Here is a 15,385-nt window from a genome sequence, read left to right on the forward strand (position 1 = left end):
GGGGGGGGGGGGGGGGGGGGGGGGGGGGGACTGTAAGCGATTGAGGTGGCAGCTCCCCTTCGCTGTGTTCTCCACCCTCCAGGCCTGATCTGGCCGCACGGAGCCCCAAACCGCTTTTATCCTGACGCTTAGCCGCAGAAACTCGGCTCCGCGAAGACAGGAGCCTACGGGAGCGGCCGGGACCGGGCGCGGGTCGATGGGGTTTCAAATCGGGGCGACACAGGCCTCGCGGCCACTGGCGGATGGAGTTGAGCATAGGGGAATGGTACTGGTTCGAGAAATTTGGGGCTCTTTTCTTGATTTCCTTTCGCAATGTATTTTTCCTCTTTTGTAGCTGTGGAAGAAAATGAATGTTTTTGAAAATCTGCGTGCCCAAGGATGACAGACCATTTTGCAGGCTAATTTTCTTTTTCTACCCTCCTCCCCATGTTTCAATAAAAAACCGTCTCTGTCCTGAAAGGCAGGGGAAGTGCTCGCGTGGAGGATTTGCTAACGCCCTGGGTCTAAACTTTCAGAGAGCGGACGGAGAGCCACTTTAACGCCCCCAAAGTCACCGGATATGACCTGTCCTCTCTCCGAACAGCCCCTGAACGACCAAACGGAGGTGTCGCGTCACCCAATTAAAATCAACACGGACTCTGTGATTTAGTTATGGATAAGGGATGGGGCCACTTGCCCCCACGCCTTAGCCTATAGGTGGCTTTGGGTGGGGGTGGGAGGGGACCCTTGCACAAAATGACAGCATATTTGCGTGTTTTCAGTTTTCTATGTTACCCGGTTTGGCCTAATGCAGACTACTTCTACATATGCACAGAGACGACTAAAGCCTTCCTCCCCCATCAATAAACCAACAAAAAAATAAAAAGCAAGTGGATACAGTGGGCACAGGGCAGCACTATGGCCGTGTGCGAAGGGGGGAGATGGGAGCCGCGGAACCATCTGTATGCTCTTGAGAGCTTACACTAAGTCTCCTGGCGGTGTGGGCGAATCGAATGCTAGATAAGTGCGTAGACCAGTCCGCGGCAATGTCCGACCCCTCCGGAGGCCGCTTTTCTCTGCACTGCCGTGGAGATAAGCAAGCAACCAGAAAATGTTGATGTTTGCTGTGAATTCTAGTAAAGCACCGCCAAGGCTTCTAGCAGCCAACCCTCCGCCTAGAAGGGTGATTGGGAAAAGGGAGGAGGGTTAAAAAGAGAACTGGGTTCTATGCACGCTTCCCTTGAAGCCTTGCGCGGTCCCCCATCTCGGACACGTCCGGGAGTTGGGGGTTGGGAATTGCAGGAGGTTGACCTGGTGGGGCGTGGGCAGGAAGACCGTGCACGCGAGTGCTAACCCTGGGAGACCTTCCCCCAAAGCCGCATCGGGCAGGGACCCTCGGCCTTGCCCCTTCCTCCACCACCTAATCCCTCTTCTCCCAACCTCCGCAGGGAAAACAAGCCCTAAAACGCTACAACTGGAAGGAATTTCGTAAGCTCTCCGGTCGGGAGGCAGAGGTCACCCGCAGTCAAGTGGGCCAGAGGCCGGGAGTGGGGAGCTGGCAGCCAGTCGCTTTACGTGACACCAAATATAGAAGGCCGCGAATGACTCCCAATCTAGGAACTTTCGCGCTGAAATCTCCAGGTCTCTTGGCAACACCGGGACTTTTTCACCGGGCTTTTTCAAAGCCACATTTCTCCCGATTTTCTCCAAAGAGTTAGCGAAACGGGGGGACTATAAGGAACTTGAAAGTAAAGAATTTTTAAGAGGAAAGCAGGGCTCTGCTCCAGGTTTGTGGGGGCGTTTTCCCTACCAAGGCGACCCCCTTTCCTCCCTCGGTCACCTAGCCACCCTGTCCCGTTGCCACTCAAACAGTCTTGCATTATTTGGTCCCGGGGCCCCGTTTCACTTCAGTGCACATCGGGGGCTGAGATCTAAATACTCATTTGATATAGCGCAGTAATCCTTTTCTCATATTTGATGGGAATGTTTTCCATATCCCAGTATTTGACAACATCTCCCTATAGGGACAGGTTTGTATTTATGTTGGTAAAATGTCCCCTGCCTCAAAGTCTATTGTAACCCAACACCTGACAACCCCGAGTCCCATTTCTGTTTGCAGAAAGGGTTTATTCAAGCACATAATGGGATCCCAGCAGAAAGCCTTTCAGAACAAGGGGCTATGGTAAACTTCACCACATGAACTCCGTTTCCAGGGCTATTAAGCTTTTAATTGGAAAATAGCAGAGGAAATTTCAAGGTGACTATAACGTGTTAGCAGTTAGTGCGGAGAAGAAAAGCCGGAGTGGGAATGAATGTAGAAAGCATATGGTCCGAATCACATTTAGGAGAAGCTGCCTGCTTCTGCTAACTCCCGGCAGCTTATACACTTATGGGAAAAATCATCAAAGAAGTTGGAAAGAGAGGGGGCAGAATTTCAAGTAAATGTAACCTCACGGTGTGTGTGTGTTTTCAAACCGCAATTAAAATCGTGGCAGGTATTAATAGCGAAAGGGTGAAAAAGACTGTGCGTATGTGGTTCTTTCCGGCACGCATACAATCCATGGTGTCTGTATATGTAAAAACTCGGAGTGCAGGTGCCCCCGCCGAGAAAGCGAGAATGTTCTGATTCCAAATTTGGGAGTCTTGGTAGCTGCTCCTCGCCCCCAATGAACACTTATATAAAGGGGCAGTTTCATGTGCTCCCAGATGTATACTATAAAATGTTATACATGCTGATGAATATATTCCTGATTGAAAAGCAGCAGGAAATTTTCTGCTTTGCTGGATTCTTATGGGGCGGGGGCGCGAGTCAGGGATCCTATTTACTGTTTTGATCGCGACCACGGTGCCGTTGGTGCGAGGAGACGCTGGGGGCCAGGACGTGCAGAAACCCCTGTAAAGGCAGGGAAAAGGATCCTCTCTACCTGAGCATGAACTTCTCAGCTTGAACTACCAAGCTCTCTCATCCAGTCAGTGCCTCTCGGCATCACTCGCTGGCAGCTTCACGTTGAAAGGGGTGGGGGCAACGTCTAGCCCGACGGTAGGACGACCAGCAACTGATTTCTTGAGGTGGCAACAATATCCTTGTTCTCCCTTGATTGGTTGGAGAGAGGCTCGTGCACACCCCCCAGGGGATCCTCGAAGCCGTCCTCTGGGGCGCGGGGTGGAGGGCAGAGGCCACGTGGGCCGGGAGTGCTACTGAATCCGCGTCGGGCCGACCCGGGGAACCCCTCTGAGCAGAAGGAAGGACCTGGACGATCACGTCCCCACACCGTCTTGGAAGGGAAGGAAACGGGGTGCAGTGGGAAGCGTGCTCCAGATCCCCAGGGGCCCAGGCCTTCTGGAGTAAGCGGGGAAGCAGAACGGCCTGTGACCCCGCCGGCCCTATGCAGACGAGGCAGGGGCTGCTCCGTCCCTTCTTGTTCTCGAACTCTCGAAGCCAGGGGCCCTCTGAGCGGCGGCTTCAGCCCCACCCTTTCCAAGAGCGCACCTCGGAGCTCTCCCCGCTGGGCGGCGGCCCCGGAGGCCCCGGGCGCAGCTGCTCACTTCCCACTCCGGCCTCGGGTCCCAGCAAGGAGCGCCCGCGGCCCCGGGCCGGTTCTCTGCCCTGCAGAGTCTCGCGGGGCGCCCGGGCCGGTCACAGCCCGCCGGGGAACTGGAGGGCAAGGGACGGACAGGGGGCGTCGGTCAAGTACCTTCACCACTTTGGAAGGAAGGGAAGAGGGTCGCAGACACCGTCTGCCTTCGGTGCAGAGGAAGAAAAGAAAAACGCCTCCTCCGAGGCAGAATGAGCAGGGCTGACTTTAAGACACTTTTAAAATCATCTTTCTCCTGCGACTTCAAAACTAAAAACAACAGGCTGAGGAAGTTATTTGGGGGAATTTGACCAAACAGTCAAAGGACAAGGAAAAAGTTTCTTTTCCCCGAAGTGTTCTCTGTCCGGGCGCTGGGTACTCTTCTCCCCCAGGACTAGCCATTCTTCCAGAAAAGTCTCTCCCGCCTCCCCGTCCCCTGATGTTCCTAAACAAAGCCCCGCCGCGGGGAAAGCAGGAGGATGTGCGCGCTTCAGGGGAAAGAAATCCCCGTTCGGTCCAAGGGGCCCGGGAATAGAAGGGAAACGGCCCGCGCTGCTGGCACCCCAGGGAGAGTGAGCGCGAACTCGACGCCAGGAGGCCCGACCCGGCGCACGAGAGCAACGCTGCGAGGCCGGGGCTCTGCGCCGGGACGCGGGAACTGCGGGTGGGGTGGGGTTTGCGAGGCTCCTACCCGGCCTCCAGTTCCCGGCTCAAGAGCGCCCAGCACGACGCGACTTCCGGAGTGCTGGCGCCCCGCCCACCCCGCTCGCCCCGCCCACCCCGCCGTCTTGGCAGCTGCTTGGAACCGTAGAAAAGTTTGCTCAGTTGTTTTGGCGGGGTGGGGAGAACGGGGTTGAGGGAGAGGAACTTTAGTGGCTGAGGAGAGGCCCGTCCGCGCTTCCGTGAGCAGAGGGTGGGGGGAGAAGACGTCTTTAAAGGCGAGAATCGGGAGTCGATGGCGGCGGCCGAGCTTCAAAGGCGCAGGGCCCAGCGGGCTGCGGGCGTCAGGCCTTGTCCGCGTGTGCGCGGAGGGCGGGAGGGAAGCGAGGGCCCCGCGCCAGTTTCCCGGGCAAACATTCCAGAGGGGCGGCGGCGCGCGGGCGGCCAGCCATGACCTCCACCGGACCCGGCCAAGCCGAGGGTGCCGAGGAAGATTCCCCAGTCCCTCTCCAGGCTGCCCTTCGGGTTTCCTCGTAACGCGCGGCGCGTTCCAGAAAGCCCCGTTAATGAGACCCGATGCGAGGCGTCAAGATACATAAGCGTGGGAAACCGGTTCAGCACTAAGGTTCAAGTGGAGTGGGAGGGGACTCGATATTTATGGGTGGACGTGGGGCTTGTTTCTGCAACGTGCGACGGAACAAACGGCGTTGTCTGCCCGGCGGGGCTGGCTCACGCCCCTACCGGGGATTGCGGTATCCGTGCATGAGGAGCAGGCAGGGCCCCGGCTGCGAGTATGACCGAGGTTGGGGCAGCAAGAAAGCGAGTGTCACCAAGGACGCCCTGGATCTCAGTTCCGCGGCGCGGGGTCTGCAGGACACTAGTAGTGTGAGAGCCAGGGGTCCCCGGGCTGGAGCGCGAACCCATCGGCCAGCGTGCCACGGTGGGTCGTCGGCCCGAGGGCGGCGTCCGCTGGAGGGAGGTAGGGGTCCCCCGCGCCCCCAGCCATTGCACAGCCGGAAGCAGCCCAGGGTAAAGGCGCGTGCTCTCTGCTTCCAGCCACTCGTTGCGTGGCAGGAGCTTGTCAAGCTTCCAGGGGAGGAAGGCCCGGCCTGCCTGCCTGGGTTTCCCCGCGCCGGAGCTGCGGAACACCTGCAAAGGCTCAATAAGGGTTGTCCCGGCAGCCCTCATAGCCCGCCCGGGCAAGCACAGGACGCCCGGCACGCCCACGGGTGCACGCACGTGTTCTGCGCACTCGGAGACCGCTCACCACGGATCCCACCCGCGGGAGGAAGCGGCCTTGCTTGCTGTGGGTCTCCGCTGAAGTGGCAGAGCTTTGGAAAACTGACCGCCCTCAAATGTTTATTAAAATACAGCCGTGAGGCTTTACTGCCTACGCTTTACCCTGTGATCAGAATTGGCCAAATTCACAACGCATCCCTCCTAGGCCAGGCCTCGGGCCTGTCTTGCAACCTCCTAGGAGTCAAGAATAAAAACCCAAGAATAAAAACGGGGCGCGGGAGGAAGGGCCGCAGATCCCTCTTGTGGGGGAACAATTCAATAAAGGGGAGAGAAGCCGGGTCTTCAGGTCAGCCTGCGGCCCTGAGTGGCCCGCTGAGGTGCTGGAGCCCGGGCCCAATGCAGGGAGTGGCCCTTCCAGTGCCGGATCCCCGATAAGGGTCTCTGCGCTGCCGCCCTGTTGCCTCAGCAAACTTGGCGTCTGGAGAGGAAGGTGGACTTCGAGGGACCTTTCCCCAAAATCAGGCGCTACCCATTCGACCGGCCTGGGTTTCTGGGCGCAGGTGGCCGGGATACGCATAGGACCTTTCCCCCAAATCAGGCGCTACCCATTCGACCGGCCTGGGTTTCTGGGCGCAGGTGGCCGGGATACGCATGACCTGCGCAGCTCACGCCTGCCGCGCCGAGCCCGGCCCTCGGGGCGCACCAGGAGCCCACGGGGTGCTCAGGGAAGGCTTAGAGCGCACTGGCACACCGACATTGGTTCTGCCTAGCTTTCCAGGATGTGGGGGCACTGAAGCAGAAGCACTGGAGGGGGCATGCGGAGCTTCTCCAACAACCCCTTCCCCGGACAGTTAGTGTGCTGCGCTTATCTACGGAATGGGGGGAGCTGCAGGACTCCTGGGTCCTCACAAGCCAGAATTACCCAAAGAAAGAGAGGGCAGCTGGGCAGTGGGCAGGGGTGCGAGCGTGCGAGTGAGCGAGGAATCCTCTTTTCCGAGAACGCCACCAATAATGCACTGGAGGTGGCCACTCTGCAGCCGCGGTCCCTTCCCCGAGCGTCCCGCTGCCTCCTGTAGTCGCCGTCACAATAGCTACAGCTACAGCCGCCGAAGGGCACAGGGCTGCAGTAGCAGCCGCCTGACAAGTGTGATAAAATGATCTTCCTTAACTAAACTCGTAAAGCACTGGGCAATAAAACTCAATCTTCTGTAAAATCCAATTAAGTCATTATCTGACTGATTGTATCTTTAATTGAAAACAGAAGTGACAGTAAATTTCTGTGATATATCAGGATCAATCGATACCGCTATACGATTCAGCCCCAAGAAGTGATTTATAATGTCAAACCTATATAGGTAACTCCACATTATTCTCTCTAAAACCACTGGTGGATGAAATTAAGAGTAAGTGCATTTAATAAAAAACAAGATGGTCAGGTTATTGATTACAACAGATGGGGGTGAAATCAAATAGATGTTTTCAAAGCACAGAGCGAAGAAAATACAAGTAATTTCTTTTTTCCTGTTTAATACCGCTCACCAAATATACACACAAGAAAATTCAGTCATCAATAACGTTTTTATTTCAGGTACAGCTGCAACTACACAGAACAATGAATTTTTTTTAGACTAGTTTCATTTCAGGATGGCTTCTGTTACATAAGGAAGTACTCCATAAGCAATTTTTAAACAAAATAATGAACTCAGAAATCTGTGGTAACTTTTAAAGATGTACTTATTTCCAAGTCAGATTACAACCTAAGGTTACAAAATAGTCTAGATTGCATCCATTATTTTCCTGTGGTAGAATATGTATGATAAACTCATGTTATTCTAGAAACAACACCTAAGAACTCTGCATCACTGGGGTTACTTTAAATTGTATTATTTTCAAATTACCCTTTACAGAAAAAGTAGTCATTCTTAAGGGCTTTAATTTTTTCTTACTATGTTTCAGTCATGTTTTGGATTTGGAGGGATGAGGTTGCAGCTATTTCCAACAGCAACACAAACACACAGTATCTCAATTTACTCTGACCTTCTGCAGATTTCTAAAATAATCACTAATTTTGCCTGCTCTTTTCTTCTCACTGGTCAGGTACTTAGCTAAATTAAAATTTTTGCAGTTTTAATAAAATAAATTTTTTAAAAATCTAAGGCACCTAAGATTTCATTTTAAAACTAAAAGGAACATCTAATTATGACTCAGATGCACACATATGGCTTCAGTTAAGTGAACTGTATTTCTTGAAAACTACATGTACCCCAACATAGTGTCATAGAAAAAATGAGGGACACTACTATGTGAGCAAAGCACTTTTAATTCTTGTGAATGGTAGTCACAAACCCTGAACTATTACAAATGTGTTTTAGCCTCTGGGCTGCACTCTAAGGAATATAAACCAAACATATTCTCAGTAGTTAAGTCAGCATGAGTCAATGAGTCAATGCAAAATATTAACAACAAACCCTGTGGATAATGGAATAAGCCTGCTATTCCAAGTGAACTGCCAATGGCAGGCAGCAGGCACCGCTTACTCGTCCTCCTCGATGACGGGAGTGACCGTGAAGTTGTTGGGCTCCGACGCAGACTCACATTCCAGCACTCCCTTTGTGCTCTCGTTACTAATAGGAGAGCTGCTCGAGAGGGAAACCAAGCCAGAATCTTGACTGCTGGGCGGCGAGAATACTGGGAAGTGGGGGAAGAGAGAAAGGGAGAAGAGTTTGTTAAAAGTGGCTAGTCTTTCTTCCTTCAGTAGTCAATTAGGCTCCAACAAAGAAAGAGGCACTCTCCATTCCTATTTCGAGTTGAAAGTGTTTTTATAGACACTCATTAAAATCCCCAGCGCTTCCTCAGAATAAAAAACTAGTATTCTGCACAGTATATTTAACTCAAGGGGAAAGTTAGGTAGCAGAGTTCCAGTTGTATGTTTATTAAAAAAACAAAACTAAACAAAAGTCTGTTCCACCCTTCCTGGGGAAACTATTTCCACCCTCCACTGAGTCCCTCCCCTTTATGTAAAGGATGCTAATGAAACTTGTCAATGATCCATCTGACAAATTACCCCAAGTAAGGCTCCACCCATGTATTTCCAATATTTGACAAGATAACCCGAGTTTTTCAAGATACAGCAGATGAAGTTGATAGTCAATCAACTTTCGTATCATTTCTCTTGGCTATATAATGGGACAAAAACAGAGGGGTGTCAGCATCAGTAAATGGGAGGGAATTTTTAAAAAACAAAAAGTAAAATGAATTGATCTACGAATATACCACACCAAAATAGAAGTCGGGTAAAGATTTTGAAAGTAAACCTATGAACATAAAACTCTACTGGGAAACCGACATTAAATATGAAGGATGCAAAAGTAATAATGAATTTTTGCAACCTTACATGCCACAGTAGATACAAAATTTAAGCAAAGGGTCTCTGACCTTCTTAACCTTAGCCGAGTTTAGATCCACCCCCAGAACTCCCTTCCTGCCTAGTGTGAATGTAATTAAGGGGAAGCTGCAGTGGTAATTTCTCTCCTCATTAACTTCCTGATTGGTTTCAGCCTCAGGATTCTGCCGGGCAGTAGTTTGTCACCAATTCCAAATGGCCAATCGTTAATACTAATGTTTGTGTAACTAACTGCCAGCATCTGCCACGGCTTCTTGTACAACAATAATGGTGAAAGGGTACATTAGTGCTCCTGTGTTAATTCAGCTTGTGTTCATCAATAGGGAAATCTATGATGTAATTAGCAAAATGCATTGGGAGCTGCGTGCTGAAGTCATTTGTAGAGAACTAAATCATAGTAGAAGCTGTACTGGGTCCTGATGTGTTTGCCATCAATACTTATTATGTTTGGAATTTAATAAGGTATATTACCATGCTGAAAAGAGACCTTTTTACAAGAGAACGCTATTTACACTTGTTATGGGTTTGGAAAAGGTTTGCTGCAGCTAGTGGAACCACACAAATAAAAGAACAGAGCTGGGACTTAAGAAGCAGACCTTTAACCACTCCACTGGACTAAATTACTTCAGAAAGCTCCCTCCCTCCAATGTGACATATGGACAGACAGACTGATGGATGGTTTTGTATATAGCTACTTCAATAACCAGTAAGGAAAGGGATGATCTTAAAACTTAACCACGTGAATAAATTTGAAAAGCAATTTAGGAAATTTCCTGACAAGCAAGTTACTTTTTATACCAACCGTATTTGTTTAGCAATTTAAAAAGCATATACATGCATATATAAATATAGCAATCAAAAAAAACTAGGATCTTAGGAAATCTGAAGCCTTCATCTTATTGCACTTCATAAAGGCTTCTTACTAAACTTGAATTGTTATATGGATTTAAAACTCCCTGCAAATCCAAGGGGAATTAAGAATTGTGTGTACATGCACCTGGTTGTTATATATATGCACAGAAAATGTTTTCCAAAGATAGTAGACTTTGATGATATCTTGTTACTATACAGATCTAGAAAGCTGACTAATAGCCTAGTGGAGAGTCTGAGTTAATCTGCTCCCCACCCCCACCCCCATCCCAAACCAGTGATAGAAGCCATGGGGAAGAGAGTGAACATTTACTGATGACTGCCTGTATGCCACATACTGTAATGGGGCATTTCACTCTCAAACCATTCATTGAATTACTCTTCCCGCTTTGCATTGGGGGCCCTGTGGAAGCCGCCACGGACAGTATGGCACTGCTCAGCCTGGATGTGGCATGCTCTTGCCCCTGGCACCACATTCAGGAACTGGCCAGTGGACCTTCCCAATCCCTGTTTTAAGAGATTCAAGGAGGCAAAATAACTGACCCTTGTCAGTCTGATGCAGAGGCTACAAAGGAATTGGTAAGTGTTCTCTCAACATGTTCGGAGTCTTGGGCCTGCCTTCTGCCTTCAGTTAGCAGCTGACCTAGGAGATGTCTCCCTTTCCCCACCCTCCACCCCGCATTTAGCCAACTTGAGACTGAAAGGGGGAGGAATAGGAATTTTACAAAAGAAAGCAAGTAGGGAATGTCCCCTTTCACTCTCACTTGAGTTGGTATTTTCTTGGAAAGTGTTTGTATGACTTAGGGCGACAAAGAGAGCTGAGTGTTACCTGCATAGCCTAAGGAGGCTGGAGCCTACTTAATGCATGACTGCACTCCACAGAAGATGTAAATAAATGAACTTAACCTGTCTTAAAAAGCACTTTTTTTTAAAAGTGTTTCTCTGCTCAAAATTTAAATCCATGTTATTTTTACATTTGCTCAAGGCTTAGCATTATCTTTGAATAACAGGCTGTTGAAGTTAGGGACAGTATCTGTTTCTCATTTCGTATAGCACCTCATAGAGTTCCAATTGTGTAAAAACATTTAGTGGTCTTAGTGACTAATGTCCAAAATGAATTTTACCACTACTTGTATATATAATTCCTTAAGGTACTCTCTCCACTTTAATGCAACTTCATTAAGCTTTCTTTGGGAGAAAGAGTAATCATTGACCATTGTAAACTGCTTTATACTAATTAAAAATTCCAAAATCAAAATGATCCTTTTTGTTATTTAAGTTCATTCTAAGGGTCCCTCCACAGGGCTAATTACAACTCATAAGATTTGTCTTAATCATTTTGTAAAATTGCTAGCCCCTAGTGTCAGTGCTACTGTGGGAGAACAGATAGTATTGGTGGCACTAAGAAATTGGTTCAATCTTTCTGGACAGCAATCTAGTGACATGTAATAAGAACCGTAAAACTGTTCAGCCTCTCTGACCTGGTAATTCCACTCTGGGGAATAACCCCAAAGAAAGAAAGAATAATTGGCCCAGAGATGCTTCACTATCTGCATCAGTGAAGATGTTAGCACGTTGCTCTTGTGCTGGGGGGAGGAGGAGCTGAATTGCGGGGTGGGGGGCAAGAAGCACTCACAGGCAATAAACAATTAGGGATTATGCTACCCTATAATCACTGATAGCCCCCAAGCATTTACAGAAATGGAAGAAATGACTTCTAGAAACCAAAGTAGAGACTGAAAAGTAAGGAAAAGAAAAAAAAAAAGGAAAACTTGCCAATCTGATCTTTTTTCCTGTTAACAATGAAAGGTGGTAAACCTCTGAGGCTGACCCTTATTTGAACCAGCAAATTTAGTATCTGTTTTCTCTTAAGTAGCCTATTTGTCTACAGCAGCTAAAGGGCCTCTCTTTTACTATTTTTTTTTTTAAATCTTTACACATAATCATTTTTACCAATGTGGAAAAGAAACCACTTAGGATGATTTTGGTGATGCCATCTAACCATCAGTATTCTTTCTGAAAATTATATACTGCCAAAAGGAAAAAAACCTCTGAAAAAACAAAAACAAAAACCACTCTAACTGCTAAATCCTTTGACATTGCAAGGACCCCTGACTTTTAACTTGAATGATCTGTTGGAAGTCAATGGACTGGAATGAATAATTCTCTCCCAGTGATGTGAGAAAACAGGATATTCATGCTTGAGAAAAATTTTCTTCCTCTATATGTTAAGTACTATTAAACTCCCACTAAGAAACCATTTTAAAAATAAGATGCAAGTGGCATTCTTCAATTGTTAGCAACTCTTCACCTAGATGCTGACTGCCAAGGAAGCCCAACGAAAGTGCTACTAGCCTCTTTGGTTTTCTAGACTTTGCAGGTACAAGGAGTCTGATGAAAAGCTGATGAAAATTTCTTAAACAAGTTCTTCCGCTTCATGATAACCATAGTGTTTGGAAATAAAATCATGTCCAATCAATACCACTTAGCAGATATTTAATGTTTCACAAAAGAACTCTTTTCCAGATGGAACTGCTGCCCTTCTCACTAACATTTAAAATAATTAGGATTATCTTAGCTGTCCAAAGCTGGGCAGGTTTAGTTTGTACTTTCAAACAGCATTAATTCTTGGCACTCAGAACAAGGGATGAAAGGTAAAGATATGAATGGAGATCTTTATTCCACCTGATCTATCATGGATTAGCTCATTCTTTTCCAGTTCATGCCTGCATTCTAGTTAAGAGGAAGGCTGAGCTGTAACTGATGTAATTAGAAACCACAAGCTGAGAAAAAATAGCCCTTTATTAATCTCCCCCATTTGCTATAAATTTACTGAAAAAGTAATAATCTTTGAAACAATTAAATGAGTTTTCCCCCTAAGCAGAATCAAAGAGTAGTGACAAGAAAGGGACTGTTGAGGATTATAGGCTTCTTAAAACCATATCTTAATTGTCAGTTCTAAAATCTAACACCAGTTTTGAAAGGGGCCAGCTCTGCATTTTGCATGTTGTCCAAGCCACAGTAAACAAGGGTTCCTGTAGATGGAATCAGGTGAATTGTCAGTGCTTTCTCCTTGATACAGCCATCACAGCCTTTGCAAGCACTGGAAAATACTGTACTTTAAAAATGAGTTGAACTTCGAACAGAAAGTACATATTTATGCAACATTAATAGTACCTCTTTCCCTCAATACTACACTTCTTTCCTTCTAAAGTTCATGTATAACATTACACAATTCACAAAATACTAATAGAACAAAATTTTAATTTTTGAACAGAAGCCTATCAAGTGTCTTTTTGCAGTGTGTCAGAGATAGCAATAGCCTGGGAGTCTGAGAATCTGGGCTCACAGCCTGGCCCTGTTGCTGCAGACAAGCTTTCTTGCTGCTTGAGAAACTAAGGGATAATGCACTGAACCTACTCCCTTACCCACCTACAGAGCTCAGCTGATAAACAAAGAAGAATACTTAAAAAAATAAAAGAGAGAGAGAAGGGGCTCCATTCCGCTTCCAGCCCACCTGGGACCCAAAAGATAAGCTCAGGATTAGCGAGGCATTTCTTCTCCACCTCCACCCCCCAGCCACCCACAAAAGACCCTCTTGGACCACAGCATGGCAGGTACTTGTTGATTGTCCCTCGGTCAAAAGGCAACAGAGCAGAGTGGTCGGGTGTGTGGACTTTGGAGGCAGACCACCTATCTCTTACTATCTGAAGACCTTGGACAAGTCCCTTAACCTCCCCATGCCTCAGTTTCCTCATCTGTAAAATGGGGACGGGTTACAGCATGTAGTATGGTTCTGTGCAAGTGCTGGGGGTCCCATTAAGCCTGATGCAGCTGAAAAGCCCACTAACACAAAGCTGCCCCATGTGGTGTTACCCACATGTGTAGCCTGGATACTAGAGAGCATCTCAGCACCAGATGCTGTCTGAATTGTGCCTTGTTCTTAGCAACATTTCCCAGTGTCTATTCTCCTCTCCCCTCCCTCTACCCTTGTCTACACCTGCCCCACCCCACCCCAATTCATCTCTCTTGAGCACACAAGGGAGTAGCAGTCCGAAAAGCAGGCTCATTTCTCCATTTCTCATTTCTATTATTCTGCTTTCCACCACACTAAGTGCACAGACAGCGCAGGAGGGCTGAGGGGAGTCCTGTTCCCTGGCCGACCTCCTGTCACTTTAGAGAACTCTAACCCCCAGCCAGGAACAGTGACCATCTGAGCACTGTCGCCAAAAGACCACAAGTTCTGTGTCAGACACTGGCACCTCAATAAACACATTGGGCCTCAAATTCCTAAACTGTACAAGGCAGATAATAATTATTTATCTCACAAAATTGTTTTGAGGATTGAGGAAACAAAATAGTTTGTAAACTTTAAGTCTCTATATACTTTTTAGTCATTATTTTCTGTGTCCTCTCCCCTGGCACAAGGCTGTACTTTTGTCAAGGGAAGAACTTTGGGTTAGTAGCTACACCACTATCTAAGAGCAAGAAATTAACAGGATTTTTATTAAACATTGGTTGAGAAAGAAAAAAAGAATTAGTGATAACACAGTTCAAATGTCTTCTAATGTTCTCAGACAAGTTTCTATTCTGATGTTCACAGAAAGACCACCTTTACTTTCTTCATCCTTCTTTACACACCAGAAGACTGAAAGCTAAGATGAACTCCAAACAGAAACCCAAGCTTATTGTTTGTGTTTTTCATAGCATCATGCATAGGACTTGAGTTACACTTAAGAGTTCCTGAGGCTGGGCCAAGAGGCGCAAAGACTCGACTGAATCATTGGGCTGGGGCACAGAGCCATGAGAACCACCTTGTGGCAGAAATAGAAAGAAAGTCTACAAGGTAAAAGACAAACATGTGGTAAATGGAAATTAAGCTTAGAATATCTACCACCCATCGTCCAGCACAGTGCAGAGCACATAGTAGATTTTTAATAATGGGTGAACAAGTGAGAAAGACCATGGAATTTAGTCTTCACAAGACACACTGCAACCACAAGACAGAGCCAGCCCACACATTGGCAAAGACAGTCTCGAGTCTAAAACTAGTGTCAGGACTTTAAAATGCAAGTGTTTTATCTAATTTCGCCTGTATTTACTGCACAGTGACTCTATGCAAAGCCTGGCCACTGAGGCAGAAAGGCAGCATTAAACACCCTGTTAACAAGTGGTGGAACCGGGACCTCAGTCTAGGCTGGAGACCGAAGACCCAAGTTCTTTTTGAGCTTGCAGGGCCACACTCCTTGGGGACTCTGTGCAGTGCAAACAAGCCATAGGGTCCACGTACAGACACCATGACCAGGCTGTTCACACATATGCAACTGCATTTGAAAATGGAGTTAAATATGCATGTGATTATCTCAGTAATGAAGGCAAAGAAGATGCTCCACAATTCATCTCTGGAATAGATTTGCCATTTGATTCTAGGAAAGCTGTTTTCTCAGATACATAAGTAATTGAAGCCATAAAGCAGGCTGTGATATTTGCCATTCTAAAACCTAGGTTAACTCTGTCCAGATATCTTGCAGTAAGAGAAATTCTTAAAGTAGTCTTGCAGAAGAAAGAAGCACAGATGCTTCAACTTTAGGTAAGACATGGTGGAAATCCCAACCTTCTTTTCTTTTCTTTTCTTTTTTTTTTTTTTTTTTTTTTTTTG

General features: G+C 47.4%; 1 protein-coding gene across 1 annotated transcript in view; it reads right to left on the reverse strand.

Moving 5' to 3' along the window:
- Window positions 1-6,967: 6,967 nt before the first annotated feature.
- Window positions 6,968-15,385, reverse strand: part of DMRT1 (doublesex and mab-3 related transcription factor 1) — a 101,853-nt gene continuing 93,435 nt past the window's right edge. The window contains exon 5 of the mRNA XM_008582382.1: window positions 6,968-8,141. Coding sequence (XP_008580604.1) covers window positions 7,987-8,141 — 155 coding nt within the window. The 3' untranslated portion in view covers window positions 6,968-7,986. The remainder of the gene's footprint in view (window positions 8,142-15,385) is intronic.

The sequence above is a fragment of the Galeopterus variegatus genome, unplaced genomic scaffold (assembly GCF_000696425.1).
Source record: "Galeopterus variegatus unplaced genomic scaffold, G_variegatus-3.0.2 Scaffold2595, whole genome shotgun sequence".
Classification (NCBI taxonomy): Eukaryota; Metazoa; Chordata; class Mammalia; order Dermoptera; family Cynocephalidae; genus Galeopterus; species Galeopterus variegatus.